The following is a 20901-nucleotide window of genomic DNA, read 5'->3' as shown; positions in this document are numbered from 1 at the left end:
TAGCCAGGGACTGCAGATGGAAATGAGCTATTTAGCTATAATCTGGTACAGAACAGATCTGTCTTTGAGCTTAATGTTTCTGTGCATTGTCCCTTCAAATAAAGACTAAACTAAAGCTTTTTTTCAACCCTTCGTGAGGATTACGATTGAATCTTCATCTAAACGGTACCGTCGTTCGGCATCCCAGCCAGAGTGGATATATCACAGTAAGTGTTTGTTTTATTTTGGTTGGTTAGTTTGTATGTTGAGCAAACTAGCATTGCTGTTGCTGCAATAGCGTCACAACAAAGCTGAATCCGTTTAGCACTCGGCTTCTAAAACTTATTGCTCATCCTCTTTGTGTTCAGGCTCAGAAATATACGTTTCTGGATCATACTTTTCCCCAAAGTAAGCATTGTTGGCTCTCACAAAGTCTGCTTGATCAGCATTGTTGCTGGTGGGGAAGGGATCTGTGGTTCCTAACGCTACGTCACGGATCACATGACTTGCTCAAAATACTATTTTGATCATATCATTTTTTGGTGATTCAACCCCCCAATTCCAACCCTTGATTCTGAGTGCCAAGCGGCGAGATAATGGGTCCCATTTTTATAGTCTTTGGGTTTGAACTCACAACCTACCGTTCTCAGGGCGGACACTCTAGCTTTTTCTTCTTAGTCTATTTGCTATTAAGTTTTACTGTTGTTCTTAAGTTTGATTTTATCTCGACAATATTCTGACACAAACAGCGGGCCACTAATGGCCCACGGACCACACTTTGTACACCCCTGGTTTCAAAAAGTAGGCTTTTATGGAGTGTTCCATGTCTATGTTGGCATTATTCAAAATTTTAACATTTAAATCCTAAAGACATGTTGGCTTTATATGCTTATTTGTGTTTCATTGTATCCATTAAAACAAATCCAATTATCCGTAAATTATTTAGCACTCGGCTTCTAAAACTTATTGCTCATCCTCTTTGTGTTCAGGCTCAGAAATATTTGTTTCTGGATCATACTTTTCCCCAAAGTAAGCGTTGTTGGCTCTCACAAAGTCTGCTTGATCAGCATTGTTGCTGGTGGGGAAGGGATCTGTGGTTCCTAACGCTACGTCAACGATCACAAATGGAAATCCAATATGAGCGCTGACAGGAAATAAACAAAACACACAGCACATTATAAGCCAGATCTAGTTAATGTTTGCGTGTACTAAAACTCGTGCAAACTCGATAGCATAGGTAATGTGTAAAGTATCTACTACTTTTGTCCGCAGAGGATTGCGTCTCTCTAATTGAGCCGAATAAGGAGCGCAATCCATTTAGTGTGACGTGAATGTGGCGGGCACAAAATGCCAGTAGTAAGTGCAAAAACCTAATTAAAATGAGACCGTTTGCACCACTTTTCAATTGTACACACAGTATTAATAGATCACACGCAACACTTTCACAATTTTGTTGTTCGCACACACTATTTAGCGGACAGATGTCAAACTCAAGGCCCACTGGCCAGATCTGGCCCTCCACGTCATTTTATATAGACTGGAAATAATAATGTGTCAATAAAATACCTCATATTTTCTTTCTTTACGTTCTTATTTTCTTATTAAAGTTTTTTTTTTGTTTTGTTTGACAGGGGAAAAAAATGGTGTCCAATATCCCAACAAATATTTTATTTAACTTTTTTGGTCCAAATCCAAATAAATACTTAAATATCTGCTTAACTTATGATTGTATCCATCAAATTGTACACTTTAAAAATGACCAATGGATTTTACTGTAACATTTAAGGAGTTTTTTTAACAGCATATTACTGTAAGTTGAAAAAAACAACAACAACCAATGTTTGTTTTTTTACAGTAAAATTCTGTCGACTGGGCTGTCACATTTTTGTTTAGTTTTTTGCTGTAAAATCCACGGTTGATGATTTTACGGTACCATATTTTATTATGGTTAAAAAAAGCAGGCAGCCAAATCGCCAACATTAAATTAAACAGCAGTACTGTATTTCTATTTACAGTAATATATTGTAAAAATTATAATAATTTTAAAAAACACACCATATATTTTACAGTAAAAGTCTGGCAACTAAGCTGCCAGTTTTTTTTCTGCAAAAAGAGTAGTAAAATCCAAAGATTTTTTTTACTCTTTACATAAAAAAATAAAAAAAATAAAAAATATTTAAACTCATAGGCAAATTCATTAATAATAATACAAAATAATAATAAAATAAAAAATAATATAATAATAATAATATAAATAATAATATTATTAATAATATAATATATAAAATAAATACAATAATAATAATAATTATTATTATAAGTAGTAGTATTATTATAAAAAAAACATATATTTTACAATATAGGTTTTACAGTAAAAGTCTGGCAACTAAACTGCCAGTTTTTTTTCTGTAAAAACAGTGGTAAAACCCACAGATTATTTTGACTCTTTACGTTAAAAAAAAAAGTAAAATATTTAAATTCATAGGCAAATTAATTAATAATAATACAAATAATAATAATAATAATAATAATATAATAATAATACAAATAAAAATATATTAATAATATAATATATAAAATATAACAATAATAATAATAATTATTATTATTTAAAAAAAAACATATATTTTACATTAAAAATTTTACAATAAAAGTCTGGCAACTAAGCTGACAGTTTTTTTTCTGCAAAAACAGTGGTAAAATCCATCGATTTTTTTTTTACTCTTTACATAGAAAAAAAAGAGTAAAATATTTAAATTCATAGGCAAATTAATTAATAATAATACAAATAATATAATAATAATAATAAAAATAATATATAAAATATAATAATAATAATAAAAAGTATTATTATTATTTAAAAAATATGTATCTTTTACAGTAAAACTTTTACAGTAAAAGTCTGGCAACTAAGCTGCCAGTTTTTTTCTGTAAAAACAGTGGTAAAATCCACAGATTCTTTTGACTCTTTACGTTAAAAAAAAAAGTAAAATGTTTAAATTCATAGGCAAATACATTAATTATTTACTGTTACATGCGGCCCTTTAATGGCAGCCATGACTGCGGTGTGGCCCTCAATGAAGACAAGTTTGACACCCCTGATTTAGCGTGTTATTTGGATCTTAGTAAATCAGGCTCTAACAGTTTTATATACAGTCCTGGTCAAAAGTTGACATACACTTGTAAAGAACATCATGTCATGGCTGTCTTGAGTTTCCAATCATTTCTACAACTCTTATTTTTTTGTGATAGAGTGATTGGAGCACATACTTGTTGGTCACACCACATTCATGAAGTTTGGTTCTTTTATGAATTTATTATGGGTCTACTGAAAATGTGAGCAAATCTGCTGGGTCAAAAGTATACATACAGCAATGTTAATATTTGCTTACATGTCCCTTGGCAAGTTTCACTGCAATAAGGCGCTTTTGGTAGCCATCCACAAGATTCTGCTTGAATTTTTGACTACTCCTCTCGACAAAATTGGTGCAGTTCAGCTAAATGTGTTGGTTGTCTGACATGGACTTGTTTCTTCAGCATTGTCCACACGTTTAGGTCAGGACTTTGGGAAGGCCATTCTAAAAACCTCAATTCTAGCCTGATTTAGCCATTCCTTTACCACGTTTGACCCAACTGTGCCCAAGACCCAACCTCTGAACTGATGATTTGAGGTTGTCCTGAATAATTTGGAGGTAATCCTTCTTTTTTCATTGTCCCATTTACTCTCTGTAAAGCACCAGTTCCATTGGCAGCAAAACAGACCAGGAGCTTAATACTTACCACCACCATGCTTAACGGTAGGCATGGTGTTCCTGGGATTAAAGCCCTCACCTTGTTCGTGATCCGTGGTCCGGATCTTTGTTTTTGTTATGTTCTGTTAGTTTTAGACTCCACTAGTTCCTGTTTTTGTGTTTTAAATACCATGGCGATTTATTAGTTTCACCTGCCTCTGGTGTTCGGGATCAAGAGACCATTATTTAAGCCGGTCTTTGCCAGTCAGTCGTCCTGGTGTCATTGCTGGTTTTCATGTCCGATTCCAAGTTTATGCTAGTTGTTCGATTCATGCCGTGTCCACGTAAGTGTTAGTTGTTTCATGCCACAGTTTGATACAGTTTCTCTATGTCCATAGTTCTTGCTAAGTGTTAGCGTCTATGTTTCCTGCGTTAAGTTTGTTTTGTTCTTTAGCCTCTCGTGTGAACGGCACACTCTCCTTTTGTTTTGGTTCCTGTCTTTTCTGATGTTTAGGATTCATTGAATAAGGAACAAACTGGACTTACAACACAAGCAATGCCAAACTATTAATCGATTTAAACTATTATACAAACATGGGGTCTGGTTCAAATATAGAGATGAGGGTCTTTAATTTGACCGGCTACTATACTCCGTCTCAAAGTGTTAACATGTGCTCAATGTTTCCTTACCATTATTGCTATGATGTCCATTACCATTGTTGGTATATTCATTATTCCTACATTGTTGATACAAATGATTGTTACAGTGTAATAACTATTGTTACCCGTGGTAATGCCACTATGATACAACATCTGTATTATAATCCTTGAACAAAGTAAGAGTGAAACTCATGGGAATAATCACTGAATGGAGAACTGGGGGTGGGATTAAATCAATTATCTTCTTCCTACTCCCTTTAAGGCAAAACTGGACAATAATGCACTATATTAATTTATATTATTATGTTTTGTCAACTTGTACTTCTTTGTCATTGCCTGAAATAAATAAATAAATGAAATATTAAATATGTTCCTACCTTCAAGGCCTGTCCAGGATAGTCTGTTTGCATCCTGGGAGAACAAACCTCGCAGCAAGGTGCAACCCCCCCCCCCGTTATGACTGCAAAAAAACTCAATTTTTGTTTCATCTGACCACAGAACTTTAGTCCAGAAGGTCTTATCTTTGTCCATGTGATGTCAGATGAAACAAAAATTGATACCCAGCAATGTTTGTAGGAGAAAAGGTGATTCACCAAACTTCTTGAATGTTTTTGTGTGACCAACAAGTATGTGCTCCAATCACTCTATCACAAAAAAAAAAAAGAGTTGTAGAAATTATTGGAAGCTCAAGACAGCCATGACATTTTGTCCTTTACAAGTCTATGTAAACTTTTGATCTAAAATGAGACAACACAAAAACGAGCCTGCGGATTTGAATGTAGCGTGGGTGTGCTTATTGTTTGGCTTTGTGTGTATGTGGTGTGAGGCGGGTGGAGGCACATGTTGTGCCGGCACTTGAGCCCACGCTGGCGATGGCAGTTTGGCGGCACATTATGGCACGGCACCAGCACACACACATGGCGTGTTAGTGATGTCATTAGAGATGAAGTAAATGTTTCCAATGAAGGAGGCTTGTTGAGGTGCGGGGACAGGCGGGGGGAAATATGGACATCGGCGGTGGAGAGGTTGGGTATCAAGGGCAGTCAGGCCGCGCGTTTGCTTATATGTGTGTTTGTGTGTGTGTGTGTGTGTGTGTGTGTGTGTGCCCCCGCGTCTTTGTACTGTCTAATCTAGGCGTCAGCAGCTTTTTGAGGCTTTTGTGCTGACAATAATCACACAGCGCTTCTCTTTTCATTCATCAGCAACAACAAGGAGCGATCACATGTCCTGATGGAGAATACAGCCAGAGAGGGGGGGGGGGGGGGGGGGGGGGGACGCAGTCAAAGTGGCCATCATGTTGCCTGGTTACCGCTTAGCTGGACGGTCAATGCCACGTAACACAAGATATCCCACTTTTTTGTTGTTTTTTTGTTAAATAATAATTTATTTCAAATTGCACTGTGTCGGACGAGTAAATCTGAGGTCAAATCTGTAGCGAGTGTTAATTAAGATAACAGAATAGTTTTTTTTTCCCCATCATAAATAAAACAATATGACACAATGTTACATTTATACATGCTACAAATACAGCAGTGATTTTTTTTCTCCCTCTCCTGCTGTTTAAAATGATTCCGCTTTTTAAACCCTCACAAAATTCTCAATAGTACCGTATTTTTCGGAGTATAAGTCGCACCGGAGTATAAGTCGCACTGGCCGAAAATGCATAATAAAGAAGGGAAAAAAAATATATAAGTCGCACTGGAGTATAAGTCGCATTTTTTGGGGAAATGTATTTGATAAAAGCCAACACCAAGAATAGACATTTGAAAGGCAATTTAAAATGTCTAAAGAATAGTGAACAACCGGCTGAATAAGTGTACGTTATATGAGGCATAAATAACCAACTGAGAACGTGCCTGGTATGTTAACGTAACATATTATGGTAAGAGTCGTTCAAATAACTATAACATATAGAACATGCTATACGTTTACCAAACAATCTGTCACTCCTAATCGCTAAATCCCATGACATCTTATACGTCTAGTCCAGTGGTTCTTAACCTTGTTGGAGGTACCGAACCCCACCAGTTTCATATGCGCATTCACCGAACCTGAACCGTAATCATAAAATGATATTATATTAAAGAAATACTAATAAATATATATTTTACAAACAGAAAGTTACAGGAATGTACACATAATCCCATGTTTACATCTCATTGTGCAACATGTGAATGTTTTAGTGAACTACATGTGATATCTGAAAGGGATACACATTATTTCCAAAGCAGGATATATAATACTAGTACACAGCTCATGAAAAACAATATGTTATAGTCATTGTAAGTGGGCCAAAACACGTATATTAGAAAATAATCTCATGGAAATGACTGCTGTCATTTGATTATAATAATAAAACATTGAACTTGTTACTTAGTCAGGTTTGGGACAGGTGTGCTGCAGGTCTGACGTAGCTCACATGTGCTCCACTGAATGCTCAAGGAGTTTTTGCGTTTGTACACATATGGAAAATTAGAGGGAACATTGTTTGGGGGTATCCATAATACGCCGACAGGGAGAAGTTTTTATTTACACGATGAGTCGGGTGTGTCTCGACCTCCGCGGCGGAGGCTATGCCGAACCCCTAGGGTTCGATCGAACCCAGGTTAAGAACCACTGGTCTAGACTCTTACGTGAATGAGCTAAATAATATTATTTGATATTTTACGGTAATGTGTTAATAATTTCACACATAAGTCGCTCCTGAGTATAAGTTGCACCAAACTATGAAAAAAACTGCGACTTATAGTCCGAAAAATACGGTAAATATACATTTTTATATTTGCCTACAAACACTTTGTGAGGGGGTCACCGGAAAAAAAAGGAATGATTGCTGTGCTGAATGACGATCCTTGATTCCAGTAAACACGTCACTTTTTGCGTCAACAAATAAAGATACCCATATTGTGATGTCAATCGATTAAAAAAAAAAAAAATCATATTTTCCAAATGTCCATGCAGGGAAAAGAAAATGAAATAAATGAAAGTGCGAAACAACAAAGAAGAAAACAAATAAATAGTTTATAACCAAGCACATATTAGATCTATTAGCGTCAGATTCAACCAGGGTGGGGTTAGACCAGGGGTGTCAAACATACGGCCACATTTTTCTACCATCAGGTACCATGAATTGATTGACGTGGACCCCGACTTAAACAAGTTGAACAACTTATTCGGGTGTTACCATTTAGTGGTCAATTGTACGGAATATGTACTGTACTGTGCAATCTACTAATACAAGTATCAATCAATCAATCAATCAATCAATCAATCAATCAATCAATCAATCAATCAAAAGGTGAGAGATGCATGAAATTTAATCTAGAATTTACTTTTTCACAAACTTGAGACAAAGCCGAAGCTCTGTGTGTCAACAATAGCAGCAAAAGCTAGCATTAGCTCGCCGGTATCAATGCTTCAAAAAAAATAAGCCGTCCGCGTTGGCGCTTATAATAACAATATCGCTCATATTTGGTTAATTTTCAGGTCTCGGCACGTAAATGAAGTATTGTTGGCGCTGTTTTTAGAAAGGGTATAGTGGGCGCAATAGAGGATCTGTTCACTCAATTGTTCTCTACTTATTTACCAAGCCAAATTTTAGTTTTATATAAGGCAGGCCCGCGAGTTTGCTAAGTAGTAAAAATGAGCCGAAATTTTTGAATGAAAGAAACTGCGGTTCTAAATGTGTCCACTGGATGTCGCAATAGCAATTCTTTGTATCTTTTTAGATAATGCTACATATGTGAAAAATAGAGGAAACTACATAAATAACATCTTGTATGGAAATTCGGCAAAACACCCTAAAGTTAAAGTGTGTTGAGCTGTGTGAGAAATTTGACTTGACTGTTGGGGTTTAATGCTAGCGCCACCATGTGGTGTATTTTTTTAGAAAAATACAAGCACGTACAACACAATAGGTCAATGAAAATAGTCGTTGACTTATGGACACTTTGTTGTCGAGCAAGTAAGACGTTTTGCTTGATGGAGGCCTTTTTTTTCAACAAATTTCGCAAAAACAGGGGGGAGTAGACGGCACAGACCACAAGGGGACATAGTAGCTATATGTTTTATTATATATATATAATGAAAATACAATAATATAATTAAACAAGGTTATGGAGTGTGACTAAATCCAAAATGGGTTCATGGTGTGTGACTATGTGTGGAGGTTAGCTGAGGCGGAAGTCCTGATTTTGATATTACTTTTTTATCTTGATAGATTGTAAATTAACACCAATGAGTTGACCAACGAACATTATCACATAATTTATTCAGAAAGTATAAATAACGACAAATAAAGGTAGAATACTATTAACGGCAACATGTAAGTGTAAAAAAAACAAAAACATACAACATTATAATTTGTACATTTTCAGAATGTCCTTGTTGTATTTTTAAACAAAGAAAACAATCTGAAGTTGTCTTTATTTTTAAGTTACCGTGCCGTGATTTTACCAGTCCCGGCCCACTCGGGAGTAGATTTTCCTCCATCTAAAATGAGTTTGACACCCCTGGGTTAGACTGAACGCGACACACCGTGCATGAGGTGAGGATGTACGTTTATACAAAGGTGGTAAGCAAAAAAAAAAAATACAGAAACATCTCTTTTTTTTTTTTTTTTTCCCCTCATAAATGTCCATTACACTTACAAACACCAACAATAAAAAGATCTTTTATATATTAATTTCTTTATCGCCAGTTGGCTCCGCCCACTGTCCGCGAGAGAGGATGAAGAGCATGCGTGGACAAAGCGGTCCGAGGAAGAGGAACATCTGTAAGTGCGACTCTCTCAAGAGGAATAGTCCAGGAAAAAAAAAGGTGTTCTCATTCCGCGTCACCTAACGACACATTATGAACATTTTAGTTTCACACGATCCACGCAACGATCCGGGTTAGCTGGCCAGGTGCTCCCGGCCCTCGTCCCTTAATTGTCAGTCGTGCAGGAGCTCCTGGAGGCAGTTTGGGGACTTGAACGTGTCGGGGACCTCGCTATCCAGTTTGCAGATCACCTTGTAGATGGCCTTCTTCCACGACGGGTCGGCGTCTTTGCCCGCCACGATGGCGTTGAAGAACTCGCGAAGGGTCACCTGGGACACCTCGATAAATCGATCAGGCACCTGAAAGACATTAAAAAAAAATATAGAAAACAATGATGGGGGAGTTCTTTTTGTGGGTCTTTGTGTGTAAAAGTGTGTTTTTTTTAAAGAAAAAGTGCTTTCCACATGTCACACTGCCCTGACTAAAAGCAGATTACGCACTGTGGGTAGGGCATACTCGCCAACCCTCCACAATTTTCCGGCAGACTCCCGAATTTCAGTGCCTCTCCCGAAAATCTCCCGGGACAACCATTCTCCCGCATTTCTCCCGGTTTCCAGCCGGACAACAATATTGGGGGTGGCGTCCTCTCCCACCTGAAAAGGAGACTATTATATATGTCTCCGTTATCCATCGGTTTATCTATAAGCCATAACACGGTGGCTGAATGGACAGAGAAGCACAAGGCTGTGGCCACGCAGTATTATGGGCCACCATGCAAGCAACATCCCGTTCTCATTTGCGGATGTTTTCAACAAATCCGTGAAGGATATGTTCCCGGATTCAGAGATCGCTCGCCAGTACTTAAAAGGCAGAAAAAAGGCTACTCAAATAGTGAAAGGTAAGTGTTTTTTTTTTTTTTAAAAAGTAAGCAGCAAGTACAGTACAGTTAGTAGAACAACTGTGTTTTCATTACTGTGTACTGTACTATATATGCTGTATATATATATATATATATATATATATATGTATATATATATATATATGTATATATATATATATATATATATATATATATATGTATATGTATATATATGTATATATATGTATATATATATATGTATATATATGTATATATATATATGTATATATATGTATATATATATATATGTATATATATATATATATATATGTATATATATATATGTATATATATGTATATATATATATATATATATATACAGCATATATAGTACAGTACACAGTAATGAAAACACAGTTGTTCTACTAACTGTATATATATATATATATATATATATATATATATATATATATATATATATATATATATATATATATATATATATATATATATATATATATATATAATATATATATACGTGCTGGCGATCATTTTACATAAATAAAGTAGTATGAACACATTTTGCAATGGGAGGGGCTTTTCAAAATAAAATTCTGCTCAGGGCCCCAATTTAGCAAGGTGCGGCCCTGCACTGCCCTCACTCTACATGTCATGGGTTCACACACACACACACACACACACACACACACACACACACACACACACACACACACACACACACACACACACACACACACACACACACACACTTTTCCCCCCTTACAGTACCTCTTCTCCCGGGGGCAAGAACATACAAAGACACTAAACAGTGTGACCAACCGCTCCCCCTATTCTCCATATTTTTGTGTTGCACACACACACACACACACACATACACACACACACACACATGCTGACTCCCCTAGACAAGGTGCACGCTCCTACACACTCTAGCAAACTGTGTAACCCTGTCACACATGGCAGGACGTGCCAAGGTTAGACGCCACCGGAACGGATGTATTGCACACACACACACACACACACACACACACACACACACACACACACACACACACACACACACACACACACACACACACACACACAATGATTCCCCAGCCCCTCGTTCACTACATCCAGACTCTCTCTCTTTTTAGCAGGCCCCGGGAGACCACCGTTGTTTCAATGAGACCCTCTGTCACTGTCTTGCCACAGACACACACACGGACACACACACAGACACACAAATGCACACAATCCAAATGAATTATGTGGTTGGACAAGAACTTGAGCTAGTAATCACAGGAGGGGCCCATTAAGAATAATAACACAAAATAACAATTAAATTATTGTACCAACTGCAGAGTCAGGCTGCAGCCTAAAACAATTATAACTAGGGATGTCCGATAATGGCTTTTTGCCGATATCCGATATTCCGATTTTGTCCAACTCTTTTATTACCGATACCGATATCAACCGATACCGATATATATAGTCGTGGAATTAACACATTATTATGCCTAATTTGGACAACCAGGTATGGTGAAGATAAGGTCCTTTTTTTTTTAAATTAATAAAATAAAATAAGATAAATACATTAAAAACATTTTCTTGAATAAAAAAGAAAGTAAAACGATATAAAAACAGTCACATAGAAACTATTAATTAATGAAAAGGAGTAAAATGAAGTGTTAAAGGTTAGTACTATTAGTGGAGCAGCAGCACGCACAATCATGTGTGCTTACGGACTGTATCCCTTGCAGACTGTATTGATATATATTGATATATAATGTAGGAACCAATAATAATAATAAGTGTATCTTGTGTTTTTTATGTTGATTTAATTAAAAATTAAAATAAAAAAAAAACAAAAATAAAAAAAAACGATACCGATAATAAATAAAACGATACCGATATTTTCCGATATTACATTTTAAAGCATTTATCGGCCGATAATATCGGACATCCCTAATTATAACACATGTAAATGCAACTCTACGGTCCCGGGAAACAACTGGACCACCTCAGAAAACACTTGGCTCTCCAAGTACCCCCAAAATGACCACAATTAAAATACAGTAGCACAGTAGGCCTAAGTATTCATTGAAAACTAAGCAACAGTTTTGTTTAACAAATATGTTTAATATTTTTGCTAGGGTTGTACGGGTAATGGTATACTACCGCGATACTAATGAATCATATTCGGTACTGTACCGGTTCCCCCCTACCCCTAAAGTCCAGCCCCAGTCGGCAGTGTTTTATAGCTACTTCTAAATCACTAATCCTCGCCTCCATGGCGAAAAAAAAAGTAAGTTTCTTACAAGTATCATCCCTGCAGGACGAGGAATAGCTAAACATGCTTCACTACACCGTAGCTCACCGGCGTCAAAATGTAAACAAACGCCATTGGTGGATCTACACCTGACATCCACTGTAATGATACCAAGTACAGGAGTGTATCTAGTCGATACTACTATGACTACATCAACATTTTTAGTTTTTTTTTAAATTTATATTACCGGGTATGTTTATAAACTCAGGAAATATGTCCCTGGACACATGAGGACTTTGAATATGACCAATGTATGATCATGTAACGACTTGGTATCGGATTGATACCAACATTTGTGGTGTGTCCTGGGCATGACGTTAAAGTGCATCCGGCAGTGGAGGCTCCTCTATGGGGTCTTGGGGCACTAGGAGGTTAACCCCTTTACTACTGTTACCCCAGGTGGCCCTTGGCAAAGGCCTAGTACCTGACTGCCCCCTAGCCAGGGATACGGCGAAGACCTCGACGGCGGAGCAGGCGGAAGACGGTAGATTTAAGAACTACCACAAAGGCTGCGATGGTGGAAGAAGGCTGCAGCAGGAAAGGGTCCCCAGTCGTCTTGGACTCGATGCCACCGGACCCTGACCCGATTCTGTCAAGGATCGTGTGGTGACTGTCTGTGCACCAGTCTCCCCACGTTAAACAAAGTCACGAACAGGCATCCTCCTTAAAGGGATACACCCCTACCAGGAGGATCGTCATACATTAAATGTGATAAATCTATGGATAAAAAGCAGAGTCTGGTGACGCATGCGCGTTTATCATAACTCTCTCTCTCTCTCTGTCTCTGCCCCTCCCTCACGAATGCTGCTGCACGCACAATTTGTTTTGTTTTTAACCCCTTCTTAACCCTGAACGTACATTGAAAATACACGCAACCCTAACTCAAAATGCCGGACATTTGAGGCATTTAAGAAACTCCGCCCTGACAGCGACGCAAAAGAGGACATGTCCGGTGAAAAGAGGACTTATGGTCAGTCTATTGTAGCCCGTTAGCTGCTAGCATGCCGTGTGTTGTGCCCCGGTGTGCATTGTTTACACAACGTGCGTTACGCTACTTAATATTTGTATTGAAACGGTACCCACGTACCGTTACACCCCTAGTATCTATGGTAACCAAAACAAACCCCCAAAGTGCACAAAACAGGAACTAAGGGAGTCCAAAACTAACAGAACATAACTAAACAAAACATGATCTGGACCACGGATCATGACAGACAGTTGACTTTGGAATATTTAGGAGCGAGGAAATTTCAGGACTGGAGTTGTTGCACAGGTGGCATCCTATGACAGTTCCACGCTGGAAATCACTGAGCTCCTGAGCGCGGCCCATTCTTTCACAAAATGTTTGTAGAAACAGTCTCCATGCCTAAGTGCTTGATTTTATACACCTGTGGCCGGGCCAAGTTATTAGGACACCTGATTCTGATCACTTGGATGGGTGGCCAACAGAGGTGGGTAGAGTAGCCAGAAATTGTACTCAAGTAACAGTACTGTTACTTTAGAGATTTATTTCTCAAGTAAAAGTAAGGAGTAGTCACCCAAATATTTACTTGAGTAAAAGTAAAAGTATGTTGTGAAAAAACTATTCAAGTACTGAGTAACTGATGAGTAACCTGTTTGTTTAATGATGACGGCAACAAATAATGCACAAAAACATAAAAATAGCAATGAGCAAAATCAGAGCCAGGAATATCTCTTAAGCAACTAAAACAATAAAATATATTAAATAATAATACATTAACATAAAAAAAATTAAGGCAAATTGAGCCACAATAACTTAACAGCACCATAGGCTCAGTAGGCAGAGATTACAAAGGAAAATAACAAGTTAGTCTTTACGCAATCCATAAACTAATAGGTGTGGGCTGCACCTGGGAACACACTTCTGATTGGTGTTTGTATGCATGCGTGTATGTGTGTGTGTGCGACTGTGTGTGTGTGTGTGTGTGTGTCTTTGTCTGTCTGTCTATGTGGCTGCAGTGCGTTAATAAATGTCCCCACACGATGTACATTTGACAGTGATTCATAGCAGGGAAGCTAACATCAGCCTACGGTGACAGCCAAAATATCTACTAACGTTACTTACCGCCATGTGCTTCCTCAAATTTGACGTTGAGTTCATGTAAGCTAAAGCTTGTTGTTGTTTTGCCGCTGAAAGGCGGCTCTGTTTGATTGGTGAAACGGAGTCAAACGTCACCAGTGACTGCATTTGATTGGTGAAACGCAGGCATGCATAGATCCTACTTTGAAGGTCTGTCTGACAAACCAAAACAAACAAAGCGTGCATTAACAGATGGATAAAAATTAGTAGCGAGTAGAGCGGAGTAAAAGTAGTGTTTCTTCTCTATAAATATACTCAAGTAAAAGTAAAAGTATGTTGCATTAAAACTACTCTTAGAAGTACAATTTATCCAAAAAGTTACTCAAATAGATGTAATGTAGCGCGTTACTACCCACTTCTGGTGGCCAAATACTTTTGGCAATATAGTGTATCTACTGTACGATGCCATTATCCAATAATTGTGGACGTTTGTGTGTGTGTGTGTGTGTGTGTGTGTGTGCTCAGATCTTGCCATTGTGTTTGTTGGACGGAGACACTTATTGGATGTGGTAATGCGGAACATTGTAGCGCTTCATGTTCTGACGCTCCACCTTCATCATCATCATCATCCACGATACCAATGTTTGCTGGCGTCGTCATCTCTCGCTAAAGGAAGCAACTATATTGAACTAGTGGTGCACTTTACTGTAAGCACATGCTGAGGTATGTGACCCCCTGACATATTGTCTCCTGACCTTAAGGTCCACTTTGCTGTATGTGGTTATTGTACTATCTCCGTGTGTTGGAGTCATCGTTCCTGCCAACACACATCTGCTTCCTTTTTCCTCTTCTTCACCGTCCCTGCTATCTGGCCTGGCTTATGTCACACACACTTGCAGCCCACGCACAAACACACACACACACACACACACACACACACACACACACACACACACATGCACATCATACTCTGTCCTTCTGCTGTTAATCAGCGTAAGAAGAACTTGACATGTCCGAGTTTGTGGCAAAAATATTCTTCTTTTGGTCTTAGATTTTACTCGTACTACTTTGTGAACACTCGCCTCATTTTAGTTAGTCAGCAAGTCAGCATATGTATATATTTTTTTCACTTCTGGATAGGTTTGTATGGTATACCCGTAATAATAATAATAATAATAATAATAATAATATATTTTATTTGTAAAAAGGCACTTTACATTGAGTAAACAACCTCAAAGTGCTACAGTGTATTAAAAAAAAATAAAAAATGAAAAATAAATAAAATAAATTTAAAAAAAAGATGATAAAAAATAACTGAATAATAAAATAGAACAGCCAAATAACTAAAACTAGTATGCATATATCTAAAAAAAGGCTTTTTTTTTAAAAAAGAAGGGTTTTTAAGCATTTTTTAAAAGCATCCACAGTCTGTGGTGCCCTCAGGTGGTCAGGGAGAGCGTTTCACAGACTGGGAGCGGCGGAGCAGAAAGCCCAGTCTCCCTTTACTAAAATCTCCCGGTATTAGTATAGTACTGCGATACTAATGAATCATATTCGGTACAATACCGACTCTGAAAAGTACCGGTCCGCCCCCCCCCCCCCCCCCCCTTGCTGGTTTACGAGCAGAGGAGCATGTTCGGCAGCGCACAATTACCGAGTACTTACAAGCAGACACAGTGGGACAGAAAAGGGAGAACGGACGCATTTTGGCTTAAAAATTTACGATAAAGGTGAAGTTATAACACTGAAGTGCCCACCGGAAGGGATGCTTTAAGACATGGCTAGCTAGCCAGCGGCTAAAGTCCAGCTCCAGTCACTAATCCTCGCCTCCATGGCGACAAATAAAGTACGTTTCTTACAAGTATCATCCCTGCAGGACGAGGAATAGCTAAACACGTTTCACGACACGCCGTAGCTCACCGGCGTCAAAATGTAAACAAACGCCATTGGTGGATCTACACCTAACATCCACTGTAATGATACCAAGTACAGGAACGTATCTGGTCGATATTACTATAATTACGTCAATTTTTTTTTGGCATCACGTCTTCTTTCGTTTTTTTAAAATGTATATTATGTTTATGAACTCAGGAAATATGTCCCTGGACACATGAGGACTTTGAATATGACCAATGTATGATCCTGTAACGACTTGGTATCGGATTGTTCCCCGAATTTGTGGTATCATCCAAAACTAATGTAAAGTATCCAAACAACAGAAGAATAAGTGATTATTACATTTTAACAGAAGTGTAGATAGAACATGTTAAAAGAGAAAGTAAGCCGATATTAACAGTAAATGAACAAGTAGATTAGTAATTCATTTTCTACCACTTGTCCTTAATAATTTTGAAAAAATAATAGAATGGAATATGACACAATATGTTACTGCATATGTCAGCAGCTAAATTAGGAGCCTTTGTTTGTTTACTTATAAAAGACAAGTTGTCTTGTATGTTCACCATTTTATTTAAGGGCAAACTCGCAATAATAAACATATGTTTCATTTACCGCAAGATTTGTTTTGTTAAAATAAAGCCAATAATGCAATTTTGTGTGGTCCCCTTTATTTAGAAAAGTACCGAAAAGTATCGAAATAATTTTGGTATCGGGACAACACTACCTCTGGCAAAGCAACAAGACGTATGTAGTGGTGTGTGCATGTCGTGTGGCACACTCACTGATAAAGGGTTGTCGACGTCACACCACTTTGTACACAAGCGTGTGGAACGTGGCCGTGTTTTACTCGACGGGCACGTTCAATGAGTCTGGTTTACTAATAATCCAAAAAAATAAAAAATGTAAAAATAATATCCGATTTGAATAGTTAAAATGTAACAAATTTAAGAATCTTGCGGATCATTACAAATGTGCACTATTATATTTTTTTGTGCATAACGAGAAGTTGTAGTTGTGTCACACTGGAATACATTAGATTCACAGTCTAGAAATATCATCAAAAGGTGGATGAAAGGGTGTTGTTAAATTGTTACATGATTAATAAATATTGGTAGTCATCCATTACATAGTCCCCTGCATATGTTTTTTTAAATACATTTACATTTTCTTTTTGTAGTGATTTGATCCTCTTAAATTAGTCATTGTATCCAAGTGCATCAAACTAACTGTAATCTTCCTCTATGACGTTCAAAAAACATTTACGTTGTTGTATTCATTTTAATAGGTCGGACTGTTATTTTCTTTTATTTATTTATGCATGTATTTATCTATTTTAATTTGTTTTATTTTTGTTTTGTTTTTGTTATATTTGAAGGGTAGTGGAAGATTGATGGGAGTTTGGAAGGTTTCTGTCAGAACGAGGAGTTTTTCCCAACTTACTGCGAGGATTGTTCTCCCGGGATGAAATCGGACTATACTGGACAAGGCTTGAAGGTAGGAACATTATTTAACTATTCAAACTCAAAGTACTACAAAACAAAAAGGCGCACAAGGCGAAGACAAGCTTAACGCAGGAAACAAAAGCTAAGCCTTAGCTTACACTATGGACATGAACCATGAAACTAAAAACATGAAAAAAACTCACTAAACTGTGGCTTGAAACAAATAGCAAGAACTATGGACGTGAAACAAAAAGACTTACTGGACACGGCATGAATCGAACAGCATGAACTATGGCAAGAAAAGTCAAAACAGAGCAATGACTAACTGGCAAAAACAGGCTTAAATAATAGTCTCTGATTAGAGCAGGTGAAACTAATCAGTCGTCATGGAAACTAAAACAAACAAGGGAGCGCAAACAGGAACTATGGAGTCTTAAACCGAAAATAACAAAAAACATAATCCAGACCACAGATCTGTTAATGCTTAATAAAGCAAACTATATGTACATAAAACACATTTTGAATCTGCTGCTGATTTTGTAGGTTTGTCCTTTACAAATACGTTGTAACCGTACATTTGTTTTTAGCAGACTATAGACTATCACACATATTATATAAACCTATGTTTGGGAAGCGAGCTCAGGCATTTTTCTTGTAATTGGTCACGTAGGTTGCGCACATCTTGGAAGGGATTTTTGTACATTCCTCTTTACAGTTTGAGGCTGTCGCTTGGCAACTCAAAGTTTCCACTCCCTCTGAGGACGTTATATCGATTTTTTTGAGCCTTGCCTGGCTACTCGGGGGATCTTAATGGGATTCTTCTTGAGTCACTCCTTTGTTAACTCAGCCAAAGGTTTTGGGTCACAGTCATCCTGGAAAACGCACGGATGCCCGTCCAAGACTCTATTAGATTCTATAATACACAACCTGTCAGAATTATTCTATCTAAATTATCACAATACTTTGTGTTGAGATGAGTTCCTAGCAAGAAGACCAAAGCTGTCTTTGAAACCTACCAAGAAGAAGGCTCGTAAAACTCAACTGTGTAAGGGGGAGAGCCACATGAAGGGTTTTCTGTTTTCTCTCATGTATGGTAATCAACAGAACGATATTGTTCCAACCCAAGGACTTCAAAGCGGATCTGCCCAATTTCCAGACAAACTCTTTTTGAACTATTTTATGGACCTCTTTTTGAAGTATTTTCCGAACTCTTTTTGAACTATTTTATGGACCTCTTTTTGAAGTATTTTCCGAACTCTTTTTGAACTATTTAATGGAACTCTTTTTGAACTGACCTTTTCTGTGAATTGTTTACGACCTTTTCTGTGAACTTTTTGCGACCTTTGTCCTTTGGAAACAGCGGTGGCCATGTGGTCGGGGAGGGTCCAAAATAAAAGAAGGAGGCGTGCAATCTTTTGGCAGAGCGTGCTGAGATACTGTGCAAGGGTACAGTGTACAGACGACTCTCCTCAATATTGAGTCCAAATTGAATTCTGTCTCTGTTTAATTCTTTGCCTCTTGTCTTGTTTAATAGATGTCATCAGTGTTTGAACCTGACACAGCCCATTTCATTGGCCTCTCATTGCAGAGCAGAATGTTCCCCTTCACCTGTTTGGGGTCGTAGTCAGGATTCCTTTGACTCCAAACACTGGAGGTCAAGTTGATGCCAAAGAGCTCAATTTGGTTTCGTCAGACCACAAGCCTTCTGTGAGCTGTGATCTAAGTCCATTAGAGCAAAGTGTGTTCTTCGCTCTATTAATCGGGTCTTCCCATGCACTTCTGAGCTGATCCCCCAACTCTCACAGAATATTCCTTACATCACAAGGTGAGATCTTGCATGGGACTCCAGAGCAAAGAAAACTGATGTTTGCATGTATTTATTTTACTTCTGAATTGACGCACCATGGTTTCATGGGTTGGTAGTGGCTTATACATCGTAATTTCTGGAATATAGTACACACCTAAATTAAAGGCCTACTGAAATGATTTTTTTTTATTTAAACGGGAATAGCAGATCCATTCTATGTGTCATACTTGATCATTTCGCGATATTGCCATATTTTTGCTGAAAGGATTTAGTAGAGAAAATCGACGATAAAGTTCGCAACTTTTGCTCGCTGATAAAAAAAAACCTTGCCCCTACCGGAAGTAGCGTGACGTCACAAGCGGTAGTGCTGCTCACAATTCCCCGTTGTTTACAATGGAGCGAGAGATATTAGGAGCGAGAAAGTGACGATTACCCCATTAATTTGAGCGAGGATGAAAGATTCGTGGATGAGGATCGTTAGAGTGACGGACTAGAATGCAGTTCAAGAGATATCTTTTTTCGCTCTGACCGTATCTTAGGTACAAGCTGGCTCATTGGAATCCACACTCTCTCCTTTTTCTATTGTGGATCACGGATTTGTATTTTAAACCACCTCGGATACTATATCCTCTTGAAAATGAGAGTCGAGAAGGCGAAATGGACATTAACAGTGACTTTTATCTCCACGACAATACATCGACGAAGCTCTTTAGCATGAGCTAACGTGATAGCATCTGTCTCAAATGCAGATAGAAACAAAATAAATAAATCCCTGACTGGAAGGACAGACAGAAGATCAACAATACTACTATCAGGAGACACCGAACCAAACACTGGACATGTAAATACACGGTTAATGTGTATTCGACGCCTGTCGAAGCCTAGCAATGCTGTTGCTAACGACGCTAACTTAACAACGGGACCTCGTCAGAGCTATGATAAAAACATTAGCGCTCCACCTACGCCAGCCAGCCATCCTCCGCTCATCAACACCCGTGCTCACCTGGGGCCGTACTTATCAAGCTTCTTAGAGTGCCATTTTACACTTAAGTCCTGAGAATTTGCGAAATTTAGTCCTACTCTCAAACTTAAGAATAAAAGCTTTTTATCAACGTTCTTAAGTCTAAGAATCACTCCTACTCTCCACGATATTTAAGAGACCTTCAGAGGTGTCTTAAGTGGTTAGGAGTTGCCAGCAGGGGATGGCACTGAGGCGAGAGAGACGTGCGCGAACATTAAGGGAGCGGAACGATGTTCTGGATTTGTTTGATAACGAGCAGCTGATCAAACGGTATTGTTTAGACAGAGCGGGTATTATTTTTGTCACAGATTTAATACTTTTCGATTCCTTGTTGATTTCTGCATGAGGTGAGTGACGTCAGTGAGTGTGTGG

General features: G+C 38.0%; 1 protein-coding gene across 1 annotated transcript in view; it reads right to left on the bottom strand.

Moving 5' to 3' along the window:
- Nucleotides 1–7638: 7638 nt before the first annotated feature.
- The window catches only part of LOC133659959 (prospero homeobox protein 1-like), a 66855-nt gene continuing 53592 nt past the window's right edge, over nt 7639–20901 (bottom strand). The window contains exon 7 of the mRNA XM_062062910.1: nt 7639–9487. Within this exon, the coding sequence (XP_061918894.1) occupies nt 9302–9487 (186 nt within the window). The 3' untranslated portion in view covers nt 7639–9301. The remainder of the gene's footprint in view (nt 9488–20901) is intronic.

The sequence above is a fragment of the Entelurus aequoreus genome, linkage group LG01 (assembly GCF_033978785.1).
Source record: "Entelurus aequoreus isolate RoL-2023_Sb linkage group LG01, RoL_Eaeq_v1.1, whole genome shotgun sequence".
In the NCBI taxonomy this organism is placed as follows: domain Eukaryota; kingdom Metazoa; phylum Chordata; class Actinopteri; order Syngnathiformes; family Syngnathidae; genus Entelurus; species Entelurus aequoreus.
The sequence above is the reverse complement of the archived record's forward strand: the minus strand, read 5'-3'. Positions and strand labels throughout refer to the sequence as shown.